Source organism: Malaclemys terrapin, chromosome 2 (assembly GCF_027887155.1).
Source record: "Malaclemys terrapin pileata isolate rMalTer1 chromosome 2, rMalTer1.hap1, whole genome shotgun sequence".
NCBI classification, from domain to species: Eukaryota; Metazoa; Chordata; order Testudines; family Emydidae; genus Malaclemys; species Malaclemys terrapin.
This window is the reverse complement of record NC_071506.1, coordinates 128484805-128504313: the sequence shown is the minus strand read 5'-3', so window position 1 is coordinate 128504313 and position 19509 is coordinate 128484805. Positions and strand designations below refer to the sequence as shown.

At 51.5% G+C, this 19509-nt stretch overlaps 1 protein-coding gene across 1 annotated transcript; it reads right to left on the bottom strand.

The window, feature by feature from the left end:
- Window positions 1-13581: 13581 nt before the first annotated feature.
- NODAL (nodal growth differentiation factor) lies at window positions 13582-18859 on the bottom strand. The gene is made up of 3 exons (XM_054020019.1): window positions 18547-18859; window positions 14724-15544; window positions 13582-13734 (listed from the first exon to the last, which is right to left on the bottom strand). The coding sequence occupies exons 1-3, from the start codon at window positions 18857-18859 to the stop codon at window positions 13582-13584; spliced, it is 1287 nt and encodes a 428-aa protein (XP_053875994.1).
- Window positions 18860-19509: the final 650 nt, after the last annotated feature.

Below are 19509 nucleotides of genomic sequence, written 5' to 3'. Positions count from 1 at the left end.
CACAGACCTGCCACATGTTTGATGGCAGGTGATTAATGGAATTGTTGATTGGTGTTGAAATAGCACAGCTGGGATTTTTTAACATAATGGTCTGAGTGTCAGCATTCGCATTAGATTTCCTGTCTCTTGTCACTTTGCCTCATCTTTATGTGGAAGCCCAGTCCCCAGGTATTTAAAAATACCTATCATTCCTTGCTGATTGTTTTCCTGCTCACTTCTTTCTAAGCCTGGAAATCAAACCCCTTTTCTTACCCAGACTGTGTTTTTCTCTCAGTTGCATGTGTGCATTGATTCTTTGGACAAACAGTTTCATAACCTGAGCACACACTGATTTGTTGTTACGGAACCCCTCATAAATGCGGAGCTGTGTATGTTGGTTTGTTATTGTAGGGTCACTCTTTAGTACTGGGCTGCATACACTGATTTGCTCCTTGGTGCTGGGCTCTGCCTGCTAGTTTGTTGTTACAGGAGGGCATGTGAGTGCTGGGCCCGTGTGTTGCTTTGTTATTGAAAGGTGACTCGCTCGTCCAGTTTGTTTTGTACCATTGCTCAGGAGTATTGGGTGGCTGCTGCCATTTTAATTTTTTTGGTGAAAAAATTGCAACCTATTGCTTGGGAAAGCACAGACCACAGCGGAACAAACTTCCTAACAGCCAAGAGCCTGCAGGGACCATCTCTGGGGCTGGGAAGATAACCCCTGGCCTCTTTGCTAAGACTGCTAACACAGGGCCAAATAGTAAATGACTGAAACCTCGCTAAGGATGAAATGGAGACTCCTTTAAACAACAGTGTGACACAACGTTTTTTCCTGTTGGGTGGAAATACACGATGGCTCAACAATGCATATCAGTTTCTTAACTGGTACTGATAAAACTAACTCTACAGTGTCCAAGGGAGACCAGTTCAGCTCTGTCCCAAAGCAAGCAAACCTAGAATTTACCCAGCAAATCTAACAGCTTTCCTCGGGATAGCCTCACACTCGCTGAGAGGGGTCACCCGCTCCCCAAGAGGTATGTTCCGCAATGGGACAATGAGGGCTGCGTGTACCAGCTCCTGGGGAACCAGAAATGGCGCTGCTAAGCTGTGGATTGTGGGTGGGAGTAGCAGAAAATGCACCAGTGTGTCTCCAAACGTTCCAGACATTCGCTTCTCTCCTGTGGGGTTAACTGGTAGGAATGCCTTTGACAGCAGCTGTTTGCCTCTTCCTCACATGGTTAGTAGCCTTCTCCTTAGCACATCTTTAATCCCAGGGAGAGTGACCACCAGGCAGGCATTGGAATGCAAAGCTGTCTGAAAACGATCAGTGCAAATCTGTCACTAACTGCTAAATGCACTCTGCAGCTTTGAAAGTCTAGCTGCTGCATTTATGTTGGGGTGACATGTCAAACACAGGGCAAACCTCCTCTCAATTCACTTCCCATTGCTTAACAAGCAGAGGTGATAAACCCGGCTAGCAGAGCCTGCCTCTTGGGTTTTGTCTGCACACCAACCCCTGCAGACCCCTGGGCAGGCACTTTTACTTCTAAGTAATCGTGGCTTAATCTGGTTCAGCTTCACCCTGTTCCTGACTGACGCTAACCTGAAATAAGCCTGATTTAAACCAAAATCAGACTCTCCACACAGGGGTTTGCAGCTGTGGTTTAACTAAATGGGTTTAAAATTGTGCCTTTAGTTAACCCAGTGCCTTGGAAGCCAGACAAGAAAGAGAGGTTTGGTGTTACATGCAGGTGTGCGATGGTGCCTGGCTGGCTCAGGGGCTGGGGTGAGCGAGAGCCTTTATCCTCTGGTCGCTGGTTGGGTTGCAAACCAGTGACTGGCTGTCATTACCACTTGTGGGCTTTCTAGTGGCCTGGGTCCATTTCCTACCACACAGGCATCCACATCACCACAGTCAGCACTAAGCATCACTCTCCATGGCCATCTCCGAGCTGCTGGAGAGTGGGCAAGCCCGGGGACGCCATCTCATCGCTAGAGGCCTGGCCCCTCAAGGATTCAGGCTTTGTTCCCATTATGTGCAACACAGGAACTGTCTAAGCTAGAAGAATCCTTCAGCACAGGGGACTCGGGGCCCTTAGGAAGTCAGGGATCAGTGGAACCCCATCAGAAACAACCCCCCTCACCCTGCCCTCATCTACCCCTTCAGGGTGTGATGGTCTCATCTGCTTGTTCTGTGTTTGTACAGCACCTAGCACAGTGCAGCCCTGCTCCCTCACTGGGGTCCCTGGGGGGCTGCTGCAATACAATAATACCCGTAGTAGGGGAACGCTGTCCACAGAGTGGAGCGAGCGCCCCAGGACCCGAGGGAGCGGGAGGCCCATTGCACAAGGCCAGACTTGTTCTCTGTTACACCAGTATGAAACTCCACTGAACTCACTGTTCCTTTTCCTTCCCCCTGTGAAACTGAGACCAGAATGTGCCTCCTCGTATACTATCCCCCCGAGCCTGCAGCCCTACTTCTGTAGGGAGACACGTACACCTGGGCCAAGTCTCTTCAATCAATGGTGTTCTTTCTGCACAGGTTCCAGCGGGTCCCGTCCCCCCAGTATACACCCCCGCATCCTGATCCAATTAAAGGATCAGAGCCCTGTTAATAATTATTTTTACACATTGTATTTTATTTCTGGCACTAGTGCTTTCAGTGCCAGCCAGTGCTGGGAAGTGCAGAGACTGCAGGACCTTATGGCAAAACCCTGTCGAATTGAATAGGGAGGGGACACTTTAAAGACCAACAGGATTTCCCTCTCTCTTCAGGTTTCAGAGTAGCAGCCGTGTTAGTCTATATCAGCAAAAACAATGAGGAGCCCTTGTGGCACCTTAGAGCCTAACAAATGTATTTGGGCATAAGCTTTCATGGGCTTTTCGTGATGAAGTGGGTTTTAGCCCATGAAAGCTTATGCCCAAATAAATTTGTTAGTCTCTAAGGTGCCACAAGGACTCCTTGTTGTTTTTTCTCTCTCTTCAGTTCCTTCTGTTGGGTTTTGTATCCAATCCATAGCGGATGAATCCTCTGCTCAGTTCTTCAGGGTAGTTGCTCAAACCTCTAGCACTGTTCCCATTCTCTATTAAGTTCTATAGGGATTTTCCATAGGAGAATTAAACTGAGAAGTAAAGGGGTGGGAGAAGCAGACTAGGAAGGCTTTGTCATTGTCTCCTTCAATGTAGACACTCGTGACACTGACGGGCAGGGTTCTCCTGTTGCTGTAGTTAGTCCACCCTCCAGAGAGACAGTAGCTAGGTCGATGGAAGAAGTCGTCCCTCAACCTAGCGTTTTCTATGTTGCTCAGGAGTATGGATTTTTCAAACCACTGAGTGACATAGCTGGGTCGATGAGTTAACCTTTCCCGGAGCAGGAAAATCTCCAGTTAACTTCAGGGTAAGTCTGAGGGGTGGTCTACACTGGAAACTTACATTGGCATAGCTGTCTTTCTCCTGGGTGTGAAAAATCCACACCCCTGTGAGACGTCATCAGCCGATCTGACCCCCAGTGTAGACAGCGCTAGTCGATGAAATCATTCTTGCGTTGACCTAGCTACCACCTCTTGGGGAGGTGGATGACTTGTAATGACGGGACAACCCCTCCTGGCTCTGTCGTGAGGGTCTGTGCTGAAGCGCTACAGAAGCGCAGCTGTGCCCTTGGAGTGTGTAAACGTAGTCTGAATTTGGCATGAAGGTTCAGGGAGGATTTTACTTTATCTCACTATCTTAGATATTTGTGAGATGCTCAGATGCTGTCCCTTAATATCTCTCTCCTCACAACCCTGTGAGGGAGGGCAGGGCTGCTAGCCCCATTTCACAGATGGGGAACTGAGGATAAAAATTTACAGAAGTTACTAGATGAGTAAGGAGACCAAGCCCCATTTCTAAAGCTAACTTAGGCACACAGGCGCCTACATTCCAAGGACTTCTGCTGAGACTGAGGCTCATAAGTGACTGGGGTGCGGACCCTGAACAGATATTTAGGCGCCTTACTTCCATTCGTGTCTAGAATCTAAATGGGACTAGGCTCTTTACTCACTTGGGGTAACATTTTGTAAAGCCTAAGTGACATCCTCAGGTCCCCCCTGCAGTCTATGGTAGAGCAGGGAACTGACCTGAGTCCCAGTTTGTGCCCTGCCCATTGGGCCATCCTTCCTCTGAACCAGTGCCTTATCCACACTGTTCAAAGGGGCCGTCTCCAGCTGAGCCAGTGAGTGAAAGGATCAGGCAGGGGAGGTAGAACCAGTGCTCCCCTCTGGCCCAGGTGTTGCTCTTTGGCCGGCCAGGCCGGGCAGTAATCAACAGTTTGCTTTAGCATTACTCTTGTGCCTTTGATAAGCAATTTCCCCATAAACAGCCTTTCAGACTGTTTACTCTCACTCGCTCCTTTTCATATGGAACCAGAGCAAACTCCCCTTATCTTCCCCTCCTTGAACTCGGGCGTGGCCTTCCTGAGGGCAAACAGGCAGGTGGTAAGTCCCACAGGTTTCCATGGCTGACAGAGAGCTTTGCAGGCCCTGAACTGCAGAATGATCAGGCTAATGCTATCTGCAAACTTACACTGTCAGGTCAAGTACAGCCGACTGGAGCAATGAGACTCTCTCTCAGGAATCTGGTCTCATGCACTGATGGAGGAAGCTAAAAAGATTCTGAGGTTCAGTGTTTATAGAGTCCCAGGCCAGAAGGGACCATTGTGATTATCTAGTCTGATCTCCTGCGTAACACAGGCCCTAGGACTCCCCCGTAATAATTCCTGGTCCACTAGAGCAGGGGTGGGCAAACTACGGCCCAGGGGCTGCATCCGACCCTCCAGATGTTTTAATTTGGCCCTCGAGCTCCCGCCAGGGAGCGGGGTCCAGGGTTTGCCCTGTTCCGTGTGGCTCCTGGAAGCAGCAGCATGTCCCCACTCCAGCTCCTACGTGTGGGGGCAGCCAGGGGGCTCCGCACACTGCCCCTGTCCCAAGCGCCACCCTTGCAGCTCCCATTGGCCGGAATCGCGGCCAATGGGAGCTACAGGGGCAGCGCCTGCAGACGGGGCAGTGCGCAGAGCTGCCTGGCCATGCCTTCATGTAGGAGCCAGAGCAGGGACATGCCGCTGCTTCTGGGAGTCGCTTGAGGTAAGCGCCACCTGGAGCCTGCACCCCTGACCCCCTCCAGCGCTCCAACCCCCTGCCCCAGCCCTGATTCCCCTCCCACCCTCCAAACCCCTCAATCCCAGCCCAGAGCACCCTCCTGCACCCCCAACACCTCATCCCCACCCCAGAGCCCGCACCCACAGCCGGACCCCTCATTCTCTCCCGCACCTCAAACCACAATTTCATGAGCATTCATGGCCTGCCATACAATTTCCATACCCAGATGTGGCCCTCGGGCCAAAAGGTTTCCCCACCCCTGCACTAGAGCATAGCTTAAAAAAATCCAGTCTTGATTTAAAAATGGTCAGTAATGGAGAATCCACCACAGACCTTGGTAAATTGTTCCACTGGTTAATTACACTCACTGTTAAAAATGTGCACCTTGTGTTCAGTCTGAATTTGTCTAGCTTCAACTTCCAGCCATTGGCTGTTGTTATATCTTTGTCCATATAGAAGAGTCCATTATCAAATGTTTGTTCCCCAGGTAACTACTCTCAAACTGCAAAAAGAAGAACAGGAGTACTTGTGGCACCTTAGAGACTAACAAATTTATTACTCCTGTTCTTCTTTTTGCGGATACAGACTAACACGGCTGTTACTCTCAAACTGTGATCAAGTCACTCCGAACCTTCTCTTTGTTAGACTCAAGGAGTTCAATCGATTTAGCTTATCGCTAGAAGGCAGGTTTTCCAATCCTTTAATCATTCTCATGGCTCTTCTCTCAACCCTCTCCAATTTATCAGCTTGACTAGCAACCAAAGCATTGGCTACTTCTCTACTTTGCAAATATGGTGGGAGTGTGTTTTCCCATGAGATTTGTTTCCTGATTCCAGCCAGGTTGGAGGTGATGCAAGAGCTGCAGCTCTGTTGATTATGTGGGGTTTGCTCTTCCACGTCCCCTTGCTTTGGTGCTGGAGCCTCCTGTTCTAACCTGCCACCCAGCTGATGGGAAGGTTGAGATGATTCCTCTCTCCCTGGAGACCAGTAATTCATCCCTGCCCAGGCCAACTTGTAAAGATGTTTCTGAAAGGCAAATTCCCTGCCTGTAGAAGAAACCAAACTGCTCCAAATGGCAGGATGCTCACCCCATTCCTAAAAGGACTTCACCCCAATCACCTCGTCAGCGAGTTAGACGCTACACTGCAGTGTCTGCACACTCAGTCAATGGCAAACCCCCTGCTGACTTCGATAGGGCCAGGGTTTCACCCAACGCGTTGATCACGACTCTACACAGACACACACGCTATGTCATGGAGGGAAATTAGAACTGTTCACCAGACCTGGCTTAGGTGCAAAGCTCCGTGTCCCTCAGCTAGTGGGCAGGGCCGGCTCCAGTGTTTTTGCCGCCCCAAGCGGGCAAAAAAAAAAAAAAAAAAAAAGGTGTGATCGGAGCTGCTGCCACTTCATTCTTTGGCGGCAATTCGGTGGCAGGTCCTTCCTTCTGGGAAGGACTGAGGGACCCGCCGCCAAATTGCTGGACATGCTGCCCCTCTCCATTGGCCGTCCCAAGCACCTGCTTGCTGTGCTGGTGCCTGGAGCCAGCCCTGCTTGTGGGACTTTGTAGCAGAACCTTTCATGAGCACTAACCGTGCATGCCCCAGGTCAGCAGCTGCAGAGCCTGCATTCTGATCAGGATGGAGAACTGCAGGCTAGGAGCTGAGGTTGTGGATACCGCAGCTTGGGTCAAACTTCAACTTGGGTGTGATTCAGCCTGACCCAGAGCTGCACCCACATCCAGTTGGTGATAGAGCCAAGCAGGGGCTCTCTTCCCTTCAGGAATCAAACAGTGGAACCTGTGCTATGCACCATTCCCCCTGCTCAAACCCTAGTCGAAAGCAGCCAAGTGGTTTCCAGCACAGTTTTGTTCCTCTTTTAGTTAAAGAACCACTGGCCCATTCGGCTGGTCCCTGGATGGGCGCTCAAGGCAGATTTCACTGTATTGTGAAGAGACTTTAAAGGAGTCTTGCCCCCTCCACCCAATTTCAGCACATTTTGGTTGATCTATTTATTTATTCATTTCAGGCCCCAATTCTACCCTCAGATGCTTAGAGTAGCACCATGAGGTCCCATGGTGCCAGGTGCAGAAGGTACACATCATGAGAAACAGACAGTAAGTTCATCAGGGCAGGGACTAAATAGAGAAGACCGGGAGGGAGGGGAACCTGAGGCACAGAGCAGGGAAGTGACTTGCCCAAGGTTGCACAGCAGGTCACTGGCAAAACAAGGAACCGAACACAAGCCTCCTGGCTTCTAGCCCAGGGCCCTACCCACTCGCCCACCCTGCCTCTTATGGGTGACGGGCCTGTGCTTTGCATTGACTTCAGCGAGAGTCCTGGTCAGGCACACAGAGGCAGGACTTGCCCTTCACAAGGGGCACTGACCTCAGAACACAGAGACGTGGCTACTGCATGAAAGACAGGGAACACAATAACTGGCACTGCCGATGGAAATGGCCCGGGCACGTAGGGTCCAGAGGCCAGAACGTGCCTGGTCTCACTGCACTGCTGTTCTTCCCAACAAAAGCCTGGTCCCTGCGTTTCTCCTTAACACAGCAAATGTATATTGGGCTGATGCTCACAGGGGCTGCAAAGCTTTTTGCTAACAAAGATTAGGTCCCCATTCATAGCGCAAGCCCCAGAGCTCTATGCCCTTAAGTAGGCACCATGCATAGCAAGATCAATGAGATTTTATCCTGAGTCTCCTGGCGTTTGATGTTCTTCTTAAAGCCCTGGCTCCCGGAGTTGTAGAAGAGTCTCGGCTTTCAAAGTACCCACGCGAAACCTTGGAAATGCAACCCTTCAAGGCTCAACATTGAGAAGGCAAAAAGAGCCCCCAGGTTCCTGGTTTGTTTTTTAAACCAGCCTTGTAATTTTGGGGGCGTCTGACTCACGCTTGGCATTAGCACAGTGCAAGGCTTTCCCCCTTTTCGGAGGAGTTTAATGGCTCCTGCAAATGACCCTCAAGTGGCTTGTTAATTACTGGCGGGTCTCAGCAGGACATGCCATCTGAATATGTAAGCAGCGCTGGTCATCAATGCCAGGAGGAGGGCCTCTGCTGTGAGAACCAGACGCGCTTTGTTTATCCCTGGGCTTGGATGTGGATTGGAGTTAATCAGGCCAAAGCCCATGCTGGGGGATGTGGGATCCTCATGCTGCTGGGGCTCTGCAGCGGGGAGGGGACTCGGGAAGGGCTTCTCGACCTCTGCCCCAACACCAGACATGCTTGGCCTCTCCTGGGAGCCATCCCAGAATCCTTTGGGCTTGCTCTTTGGGGCGCCATGAGCACTGGCTCTGTGGTGTGGGGGAGAGGGGTGCTCTGAGCATGACCAGCAGCAACGGGACAGGAACCTGCGTGCGCTCATCACCATTCCCATGGGGGTGGCATGATTTGCACCCCTAGAGAGGGCGTCCGGCTCTCGGAGGGAATGCATGACAGAGCTGGGCCAGGCCAGCAATCAGGGCAGGGAGGAAGGGTCCCCCAGGCCTTGTGCTGATGGTGTGGGAAGCATGAGTCACATGGGTAGCAAACTTCCCCAAAGTCAGACAGCCCTTCAGTAACGGGTGGGACACCTTGAGCAAGGAGAAACACAGGGCTGGAGAGCAGGGATTGCTGGGAATGAGCCAGGTTAGGCTGTGGGCTAGTCTCCCCTGGGGCCTGGGGAAGGTCCCGTTGCTCCGGTTACTTTCAGCTAAACTGGACAAGGCACTAGCAAGTGGGGAATGCCTTGCCCTGTCCTGGGGATGGGCTAGGTGGGACCTGTCCAGTCAGGAAATGCAGTCGGACTTCGCCAGCTGAGCCTGTTGAAAATGTGACCTTCTCCTAGTCGTGATGTGGCTTCTGTTATCTCTTACTTCCCTGATCCTTAAAACGGGGGGAGACCCTGGCCCTGGAGCAATGCCACAGGGGCAGGGGGTTGCTGGAGACTTATTGACAAGGGACAGATGGGCTCGAGGCATGCTGTACAGTAAAGCTGGCTGCCACCAAGGGCCCCCCCCCCCCCCCACCACCACCTCCAGAATCAGGTCAGGACCAGCCTGTGCATGGAGGGAGAAACCTCTCCCTTCCACTCTCTGCAATCCAAATGCTGTACTCTTCTCTACCAAACCACTCACAGGAGTGTCATTCTCCATACCTTACCCAGAGAGAAACTGAGGCCTGGTGTGAGGCAGTGACTCGCCCGAGGACCTGCAACATGCAGTTCAGCCCCTTGTATGTATGCACAATGACATGATTGCATGCTATGCTTTCCCTTGGCCCCTGGCCCCGTTCAGGGCACAGGACGGACCTGCTCGGGGATGTGTCCTGGTTGTGTAGTGAATAGTGGTGCCCTAGGAGTCTGGCTGCAGCTCCAGCACTCCTTGGGAGTGGGGTGGGGCTTTCTCTTGTTACACAAACCTCCACATCCCCACTACCCGAAAGGTCCCAGAGGTGAGACTGAAGGACATGGCTAAATTGTGTAACTGGGGGGAGTCTCTTCTTTGTTTTTAAGATGGGGGAGAAAAGCAAGAGAGACCCATTTAGCTCTTCCCATCCCAGGAGGGAGGTGTTTCACAAGCTTTGTCCTCCAATGAGAGGCAATCTATGAATTCTCCTGACTCATTCTCACACCACCATGTGCATGTCCCCCTTCATTGGGCTGCTTGGTAGTCTTTCACAAAGCCTGTCTAACTATGTCATGCCTCGGCTACCAGAGTGTCCTGCTCAAATGCACTCATGTGCACACATGCACATATTATTTGTTTAATTAAAGGGGCCCAAATGCAACCTCACCATCTTCTGGGACCTGAGAAGTAGGAAGGAAATCAGTGAAAGCCTCCCAACATCACCACCATTCACTCCCTCTGGAGTCTCAAGCAAACCAATCACACCCCCAAGCAGGGCTGTTTGGAGCTTGTTGGGAAGTTGATATTTTCCCCCATGAAAATTGTATGATGAAAACAAAACATTTTTCGTTTTTGTCAAAAATCGCCTTTGAATTTTTTGGGGTTTTCATAAAAAAATGGAAACGCTTTTTTTTCTGCAGTGTTTAACAATGGAAATGTTGGGTTCTGTGGGTTGTTTTGGTTTGGTTTTTTCCCACAACATGACAACCAAAATAATTTTTTCTACAAAAATGTCCATTTGGTTGCAAAAGCTGTTTTCTGTCCCCCCCACAAAATTTGTTGTTGGAAAAATTTTGCCCAGCTCTATGGTATTGCAGGCTGCTGATAGATCGAATGATTTCAGCATGGACACATTGGCCCTACCCTCAGCTGGCTTGCTTTCCTTGATCCTTTTCTTTCCCTGGGCTAAGCTGGTTCCCCGTCATAGGTTAGAGCAGTCTGAGGATTGTTCTAGTTTCCAGTGGCTGCCGGGGGCCTGAAAGCCAGCAGCTGGGGAGCTAACAGAGTGGGCAGAACCCTGGTTTGGCTGTTCCCAAGGCAGGATTTCAGAGCAGCTGTCTCTGGGTGGACAATACCTGGCCACACTCACTGCTTGGCTTTGGAGTTCATTAGTTTGGGTATGTTTGAGAGCATGAATGGCTTTGCAGAGCCAACTTGCCTCTGGGGTGAGCGCTCAGCCCTGCCACACAAGAGACAAATCGTTGGGGTTCAATCCACCCTCCCCAGGATCCCACTGGGGGGAAATGAGAGCTCCTCGTATTCTGCTGTGGGGAGTCAGCCCCTGGCACTTTGTGGCTTGCACAGTTGCCAACTTTCACAGGGTAAATAAGCACCCCGACTTTCACAATAAGCCAAAAATCAAGCTAATCCCATTTCAAAACAAGACCGAAACAAGCCAGTCCCTAGGAACCCCAACACTCTATGTGACTAGTTCCCCCCGGTGTGCAGTCTGGGACTGTGGTGGGCCTGCTGTGCACCCCTGACTCTCTCCCACTCTTGCCCCTGCTTCCCCCCTCCCCCTTTGCCCCTGCTTCCCAAGAGCCGATCAAAAAGAAGCAACAAGCTACAGGCCAAACAAGCTACAAGCCAAAAACTAGCCAACAGGCAACTCACAAGCAGGGCCGACTCTAGCATTTTTGCCGCCCCAAGCAGCGCAAAAAAAAAAAAAAAGCCGCAGTCGCGGTGGCAGCTCTACTGCCGCTTCATTCTATGGCGGCAATTCGGCGGCAGATCCTTTGCTCCCAGAGGGAGTGACGGCCCCGCCGCCAAAAGGGCCGGACGTGCCGCCCCCCTCTTCATTGGCCGCCCCAGGCACCTGCTTGCTAGGCTGGTGCCTGGAGCCAGCCCTGCTCACAAGCCAATTAAGCCAAAAACAAGCCCAATTTTTGCGTTTTTTCCCATGGGTTTGGCCTGTCTGGTGGCTTGATCCTGCATGGTGCTGAGGGCCTCCCGCTGCTGCTCAGGAATGTTCAGTGCCTTGGCAGGAGCAAGCGTTTGCTGCTTTGCCACCCTGGACTGGATCAGTGCCCCGAGCTCAGTGGTGCCGAGTGGTAAGCGATTCCCTCTGCCACAGGAGCTCCCCTCCCCAGGAGGCCTTGAAGCACAGAGGCAGTACAGGGAGAGTGTGTGTGGGGATGGGGGAGGTATAATGGAGATTAAAGCCAAAGAAGCAATTGCAACGGTGAAAACAAAGCACGATACTGGAATATGCCAGGCACCATTTTATTTAAATATGTCAGTTTGTTTATTGGTCAATAATACAACAAAAGACCTTTTATTGTGGATCTAGTCATTTAATCATAGTGTAGCTATCATGGCTTTAACACCGTGAGTTAGATTTTAGAGATAAAGGGATACTGAAGAAGCTGGAAGCATGAGCTGAGCTGAGATTTTTCAGTCTAGAGGAGTCAGGTCCGTGCCAATCCAGACCTCTGCACCTCCATGATATTCACAACAAGTTTGCTTGCCAATAGCAACCCTCTTGCTGTCTCTGGTTACTAGTGAGCCCTGCAGGGGTTGAGAGGAAGGATGGTCTTGTGGTTAAGTTGTTGGCTAGGGCTCAGGAGGCCTGCGTTTAAATCCTGAGACTGTTCCAGAATCCCCGTGTGACCTTGGACAAGCCAGTGAATTGCTCCGTGCCTCAGTTTCCCATCTGTATAGTTAGGATAACAATAGTTCCTTTCTGCCACCCTTGTCTGTTTAGATTGTAAACTCTTCAGGGCAGGGAGTGTCTGTGTATGTACAGCACCTGGCACGATGGGGTTCCAATCTGTGTACCCAGTTACCCAGTGTAATACTAATTATAAAACGAATGCCGTGTGTTCACTGTGTCTAAATTCTCGAGACTGCTTTGAAAAACTCAACCATTAGTGTGATTAAATATTAAGACAATCGCCTGTGCCTCTTCTCTCAGCCAAACTGTAACAGGCCAGAACATTTATCACACTTGGAAGAAAAACAAATAGCATTTGCAATGTTTAACAATAGTGAACAGTAACAAAGGAGACAGAGCTAGTGGCATTCTCAATGGCTCTGTCCATTCCAAGGTCAAATTCTGCTCTCTGCCGCCTGGGTGCCTCCGCTGGGAGGTGTGGTTCTGTCACTGAGAGCAGAATTTGGCTCCTAATGTTTTTGCAAGAGATGCTTCACATCGAAAATCCTGCAGACTAGAGCCGTTTCCCAGTGCAGTGTCTAGCAATACAGACACCAAAAGGAAACAGTGCTTTCACAACCCATGAGGACAAGGGCAGAGCAGATAACGCCTCTTGGTTTGGTTTTTACAAATAATACAGCATGTAGAAAAGGGAAAGCCCTTACAAAGGAAAGTAACTAGCACGCTGCATTTTTTTTTTTTTTTTTGGCTGGAAAACTGTTTTGTGCAAAAAAAAAAAAATCCCCAGATCTAGTCAGCAGTTCTGCCTCCCCTCTAGGTGCTCTGATCTCCCCCTCTTTGTAAATTACATGGTTCTCTTGGTGACCATGCACAGAACAAACTCCCTGTGCACTACTATGAAAGTAACGATAAAAATCTCTTGGCCTATATGCACGAAATATAGAGCTATGTATTTACAACATTAAGAAGAGCTATTTACACCTGAGTGAGTACGTTTTGCTGGCCAGCATTGGCCCAGTTCAGACAAAGCTGCGGCAGAGGTTGCCAGGGGAAGGAAACATCCACGAAATTCCCCTTGCAGAGCTTGTCTTCCCAGATTCACTGATCAGGGTGGGGTTCAATGTCAAGGGGGGTATTGAGCATTTCCCACATCCCTGCCTTTATCCTCCTCTGTCTTCTTCTCAGCCTTCTTTAGTGAGGGCTGCATGGAAAGGCCAGGTCAGAATCCCAAGAGGACAGCACCACGCGGGCAGCTTGATCCCCGCCATGCATTAATCGGTGGGTGGATGATGACCTGAGCCTTTGTCCTTATAAGCACTTAGACTTCAGATCCTTGGGGATTGGTTCCTGGCTGCACAGGGCTTATTCCCTGCCACCCCCAGAGAGGGACGAGCCTTGAGTCTCATGTTGGTAGCCTGGCCATGCTCATCATTGAGCTGCAGGATCTCTGTCACCCAGAGGAGAAGAGCTTGCTTCAGTTGCAGCCACATTCCTCGATGATCATGTCTTCATGGTGGCGGAGGACAACTTCCCCTTTCTCATAGTACAGCATGGAGAGGGGGCTCATCTTGACTGGAGCACAGGCTGGACAGGGCACGCGGTTGGGCTGGTACAGCTTTAGCAAACTCTGTTGGGAAAGGGGAAGGCGTTAGTCACCTGGCTTGTAACAATGCAGCCTGTGGCCAAGGTTTGCCAACAAGTCTAGTGACTGTGGGTGCCCCACTTGAGACCCCTTACAGAAGCCTGATTATCAGAAAGTGCTGAGCATCTCCCCCCCACACACACACACTCCGGGAATCCGGCCCTGGCAAGTCCTCTCTAGCCATGCACCCAAAATCACTAGTCCCTTTGGAAAACGGCCAGTCCTGGTAGCACACGCAAGCTCCAGCCATGAACCAGGACCCCCCTTGTGCAAGGCGCTGTACAAACAGAACAAAAGCTGCCCCCTACCCCCAAATAGTCCTTGCTCTGTGAGTAGCCCTGCTGAGATCGGTGAGGTCACTCCTAGAGCACGGTACCCACTCAACAGCAGTATGGGTGGCCCTTAAATAGCCTGGATGCACCGATGTTCCCAGGATAGGACCTGCTGCAGGTAAAGGAGCCAACCCTTGCACAGAACCCCATTGGCTGCAGGGCCTGACTGATATTCCTGTGGCACGAAGGAGCTGCTTTCAGGGTGATGCTTAGGCCAGCGGATAGCGACTGCTTGAGAACCTCCCTGTCACCCCAGTTTTAATTCACCCCAATGTGTTCGGGTGGCAGAAGCCCTGTGCCCTGTGACATTTTAAAACCAGACTAAACCATACACTAAAAAGCATAGGGGCCAATCCTGCAGTGGCTTTAGGATGGGAACGGGGACATGGACTGTGGACTTAATGGGTCCTTCCCGTTTCGAATGTCTCTGGTTCTAGGATGCTGTGGTTGGCTTAGCAGTTCGCATGAAACAGAACTTGGGAAACTGCCCACTATTCTTTGTGTTTCACTGTAATCTCCATGAGCAGCAGACCACACCCTGCACAGAGCCAGGGGACAGCTCATCCCGTAGTGGTGGGGGGCAGTTCAGGGAACCTCTGCAGGAAACCTTTGCTCTAGCAGAGAGGAAGAGGCCTCATTTACCTGAATATACGCATGGTTAGTTGGTTTGAAGGTCTCATCCACGGGCGCTGGGCACTCTCCCTCACACCGGTAGGCGTTGTACTTCTTGGGGTAGACAATCCAGCTTCCCCAGCCGGTCTGCTCAAAGTTCACAATCATATCTACCCTCCTGCACAGAGACCTGCCTTCCTCCCCCAGGCCCGGGGTGGAGAGGTCGGCCATTTTAATCCTTTGCCTCTCCTGCTTGTTCCGACGGTGCCGGCGGTTCCCCAGCTCTTTGGCAGTGTTGTCAATCATGACATGCTTGGAGGTCTCCACAGTTCTGATGAGGGTGGATGCCCGGGAGGGCTCTGCTGAAGGTTTATCTTTGGAGAAAACAACCAGCAGGACCTTGTCCGTCACACCATGGGATACGGCTGGCTCCATCTGGCTGGAGCCACTGGAATTCTGCACACCCATCGATCCAGTGGCATTGCTGTCTGACCCGGTCCTCTCCTCCCTCTCCTGCCCCTGGGAGCTCTGAGCATCTGCATGCTTCCCGTTGCCGGAGGCCACCCCTTGGTGGAGCCAGGACTGAAGCAAGCTGGTGATGTTGAACACTCTCCAGGAGGAGTGGCTGATAGCAGGACTGCTGGTGAAGGTGCCCAGGAAAAGTCTGTCCACGCGGGTCTGGTTGCCCTGGTGCTTGCGCTCGTGGCTGTGGTAGATGTCCACCGTCACATTCTGGGACTGAGGGAAGTATGGCAGGCGGACCCGCAGCTCGGCCAGCCTCACCTCATGGCTGCCGGAGATGGAGGTCATGTCGAAAGAGAGAGTCCAGTGATCCCCAACCTGGAGAGAACCTGCAAGAGATCAACACAGTGGCAGAGGTGAGGGACCTGCCCAGCACAAAGCATTCGCCCCACAGCCCTTTCTGGGGACTGTAAAGAATCCAGGGGTTGCCCACGGGGCACTGGTACTGCAGTGAGGGGCGGGCAGAGCTGCAATGCCCCCAGGAGAGCACTGGGGGCACAATGCCTCCTGGAGCTTCTGGGGTGCAGCTGCTCTGTGCCTGCTCACACAGTCCCCCCCCCCCCATGCCCACGAAGTCTAGTCCTGCTGGTTGGTGCAGGGGGGAGCAGAGCAATGGGCCAGGCCTGGGGGAGCAGGCCTCTCGCTGTCACAATGGTCACGTCTCCCAGGTGTGGGATGCTTTGCCCCATTCCAATGGATCTCCCCCAGTCTGGACCCAGATTTACCCGCCTACTCCCCACACGTGGAGTTGTATCTTGTTTATTGGTTTAATTCGCTAGGGCTGGGTTCTGCCTGGCCTCCCAGCATGGCACAGCAGGTGGGGCAGAGGGGGCAAGGAGCCTTCTCCACCTTCTTTACGTGGGCCAGGGAGAACTGCCGCTCTGTGCTGGGTGAGGGAGCACAGGCCCCAGCTCCATTCTTCACCCCGAGGCACCAGCCACCTTGCCTGGCCTTCACACAGGAGAGCATGCTGCCCGCCCCTCACTAGGGGAGCTAGGAATAGACCCACAGCATCTGCACCCCACATGGCGCCAAGAGATATCTGCCTCCCAGTTAGGGTGACCAGATGTCCTGATTTTATAGGGACAGTCCCGATATTTGGGACTTTTTCTTATATAGGCACCTATTACCCCCCATCCAAGTCCCGATTTTTCACATTTGCTGTCTGGTCACCCTACTCCCAGTGCTGGCCCTGGGGCACTTCAGTGCCACCCTGTCCTGGCCTTGCTGGGGGCTGGGCCTTGGTAGTCCTGGCCAGCCCTTTTTTATAGTATGTATTTAGATGTACCGCTCTCTAAAGGCACAAAGCCATCCCTCCCTGGGCCGAATGAGCTATGCAGTGATGCAGCAGCTTCCCCAGAGCCAGGAAATATGGCAGGAACGAACCCCAAACTGCACCCTGCCTTACCCCACCAATACCAGCCCCGCAGCAGCAGCTGAGGGTTTAATGTACCCCACTAGTGCAGTCTAGTACTAAATGATGGTCATACCCCCAAGCAAGAGGGGCAGATCTAATCCTGTGCCCTCTGCTCTACAGGAGGTCAAACTGCGACTCCTCCCCATATCCACCAGCCGCTTCTCCCAGCATCCCTTCCACCTTACCCCAACTGAGCTGCAGCCAGCTTGCCCTCACCTAGGCCCCAGTCTCTACCGAGCACTGATTAACACAGTCCTGCAGTTAATGAGGGCTGGGGGGTTCAAGGAACCTCTAAGGGAATGAGTGGTCAAAATCTCATTAAAATTCAATGGGATTGTGGCTTCTAATTCACTTAGACGCCTTTGAAAATCCCAGCCTAAGTAGTTTCCTTTTGTTGGGTTGTTTGAAAATGTAAAGCACCATAGCATCCACCAATCAGCCAGGCGAGGATTTGATATCCCATTCATTCCCATAGGATCAGAGTGCTGCATAAATACCTACTTCTCACCTAGTGCTTTTCATCAATCGTTCTCAAAACCCTTTGCAAAGGGGATGGGGAAACTGAGGCACAGAACAGTAAAGTGACTTGCCCAAGGTCACTCAGCAGAGCAGTTGCAGAGCTGGGAATAGAGCTGAGTCCTTGCCCAGGGGTCTAGCTTCTACCCCACACTGCCTCCCGATAGAATTGTTCATTAATGCTGTTCATGCTGTTGCTATTGGGTAAAATTTGCAAATTTTACCCAAGTGACTTAGGGTAGGTGCTTTTGAAAAAGCTCCCTGTTGTCAGTTATTTACAGCATTAATAATATAAAGTCATGCGACTTAGAGTGGAGAAAACAGGAATTATGCTGATGGGAAGACGCCCCACCCTTATTCCAAAGCACTAGAATAAGGTTTGCCAGGGCGTCTGTTTCCTTTCTTCTAGTAACTTTGCTAGGTGGTTGGTCATTTATAACTTTCCTGGATCTGGCCATGCTTGCTTCTGCAGCTATTTTAAATGCTTTGCTTGTCATCATACAGTCTTTGTTCAGAATCTGAGGCCACTGCCGCTGCAGTCGGCAGGCCGAGGGCTCCCATGAATGGAGTGAGAAATGCAATGCCCACCGGTGCGCTAAGGCTTTCAAAACTGCCTTGTGAATTAGACAGTCTGTTCCCTTCGCCTTCCCCAGGGGCTGTTTTCCTTGCTGTGTCCACGTTCCCCTTTGCATCCAATAAGCAGTTAGTTAAAATCACTGCACTCTGCCACTAAATACTGCAATAGCAGTACAGTACGCTACAGCCTGAGACGACACTGGCGTGTTGAAGGGCACTAGCCAATCTCCCTGATCCCACGCTGGCCTTTGGCAAGCCGAGGAAGGGACCTACTCCACTGTACAAAGATTTGCCTTTCCAAATAACCTGCCAGCCAAAGTTTGGATACCAAGGGCAACACCTTAGCTTTTCAACCACTGGCAGGGGAAGCCAGGGCAAGCATCCTCCCACTGCAGAGTTCAGGATCCAGGCTCAGGACTGATCCCTTCAGAGCAAGACACCCCCCCTCCTCCCTCCACGATTCTCTCCCTCTCTCCCACGACATGCCACCCGTTAACAAAACAGCAACTGGCTATTGCCCAAGCTTGTTCCTGCCAGATGTCAAAACAGTACAGATGTGGATTGGGTCCCCATGGGGTCCCTGCTTCACAGACGTCTGGGGTCCCAATCCACAAAAGCAATGGATAGAAGCACTGGACTAGCCAAGGCCCTACAGGGAAGAGTCTGATAAGCAGCAATCAGTCAATGAGGTACTGACAAACCTGAGGGCTCAACCCCCATCACCGTATTGCTGCTGCTGAGCCAGGTCCTAGGGCAAGCTAGAAACACAGGGAAGGAAGAAAGGAAAAAAAGAAAGAAAAAGAATAAATGAACATCACCTACTTCTAGCCACGAGGCTTAAGACTGAGTCAGATTCCTGCAGTGCTGATGTCTCCAGGGTGGACTGTCCCAGGTGATTCCCAATGACCAGAGATCTGTACAGCTGCATCATGTACAACGGGTACCGGAGAGCAGGGTGTGGGTGCCGGAAGCCACGGACTGTAGACAAATTCTTTAGCCCTGGGCTAGGTCCTGCTGTATGTAGCTGCTGCTCATCCTTCTGCTGTGAGACCCCGGTCAGCTCTGACGTGCCCAGCGGCATGAGGATGAGAGCCCAACACACCAGCTCCAAGCCACACACGTTCCTGGGTGGCATAGCTGCTGCTGCTCTCTGAACTAAGCTTCTTACACTTCCCTCTGGCTCCTTTCAACACCCGGAGCTGTCTGGCTCTCTGAGTGTCTTTCCTCTTCACTGCTGCACTATATACCTGAGGCTCCCTGAGCAGGCTCTAGCCTGCAACCCTTTGATGTCAACACTCCCTCCATCCTGAGTCCAGAGCTGTCAAACCTTCTACAGTCTCCACATGGTCCCTATTCTTATGCAACCCCTCCCTCTAATGAGGAAGTGATGGGAAGACACACAGAGCAGGTGATTAATTACCTCTCAAAACTCTTCCCCATTATGCATTGGCCCAAACTGGAATGTGGCCTGAGTGATCATTTCCCAAGGGCCTGAGAATGGTCAGATCCTGAAATTCCCCTTCATCCTGGTGCATTTGCTGGTGGCTTCTGCTTTTACACTTTGCCCAGAGAGAGGGAATCTGGATTTGGGTGGCAATGTCTCTGCTTGTTAGAAGCTCATCATTTTGGTCTGGGTGATTGCTGTGTGACACTTGTGAAAAGGGGGCTGTGGAGGTAAAGGGTGAATTGTTTTATTTGGGACACTTTGCAGTGCAATAAGTGCAAAATAAAGTTATTTAGAGCCTGGAAACAGGCTGGCTGCTTTTAACAGCAGCAAACTGGAAG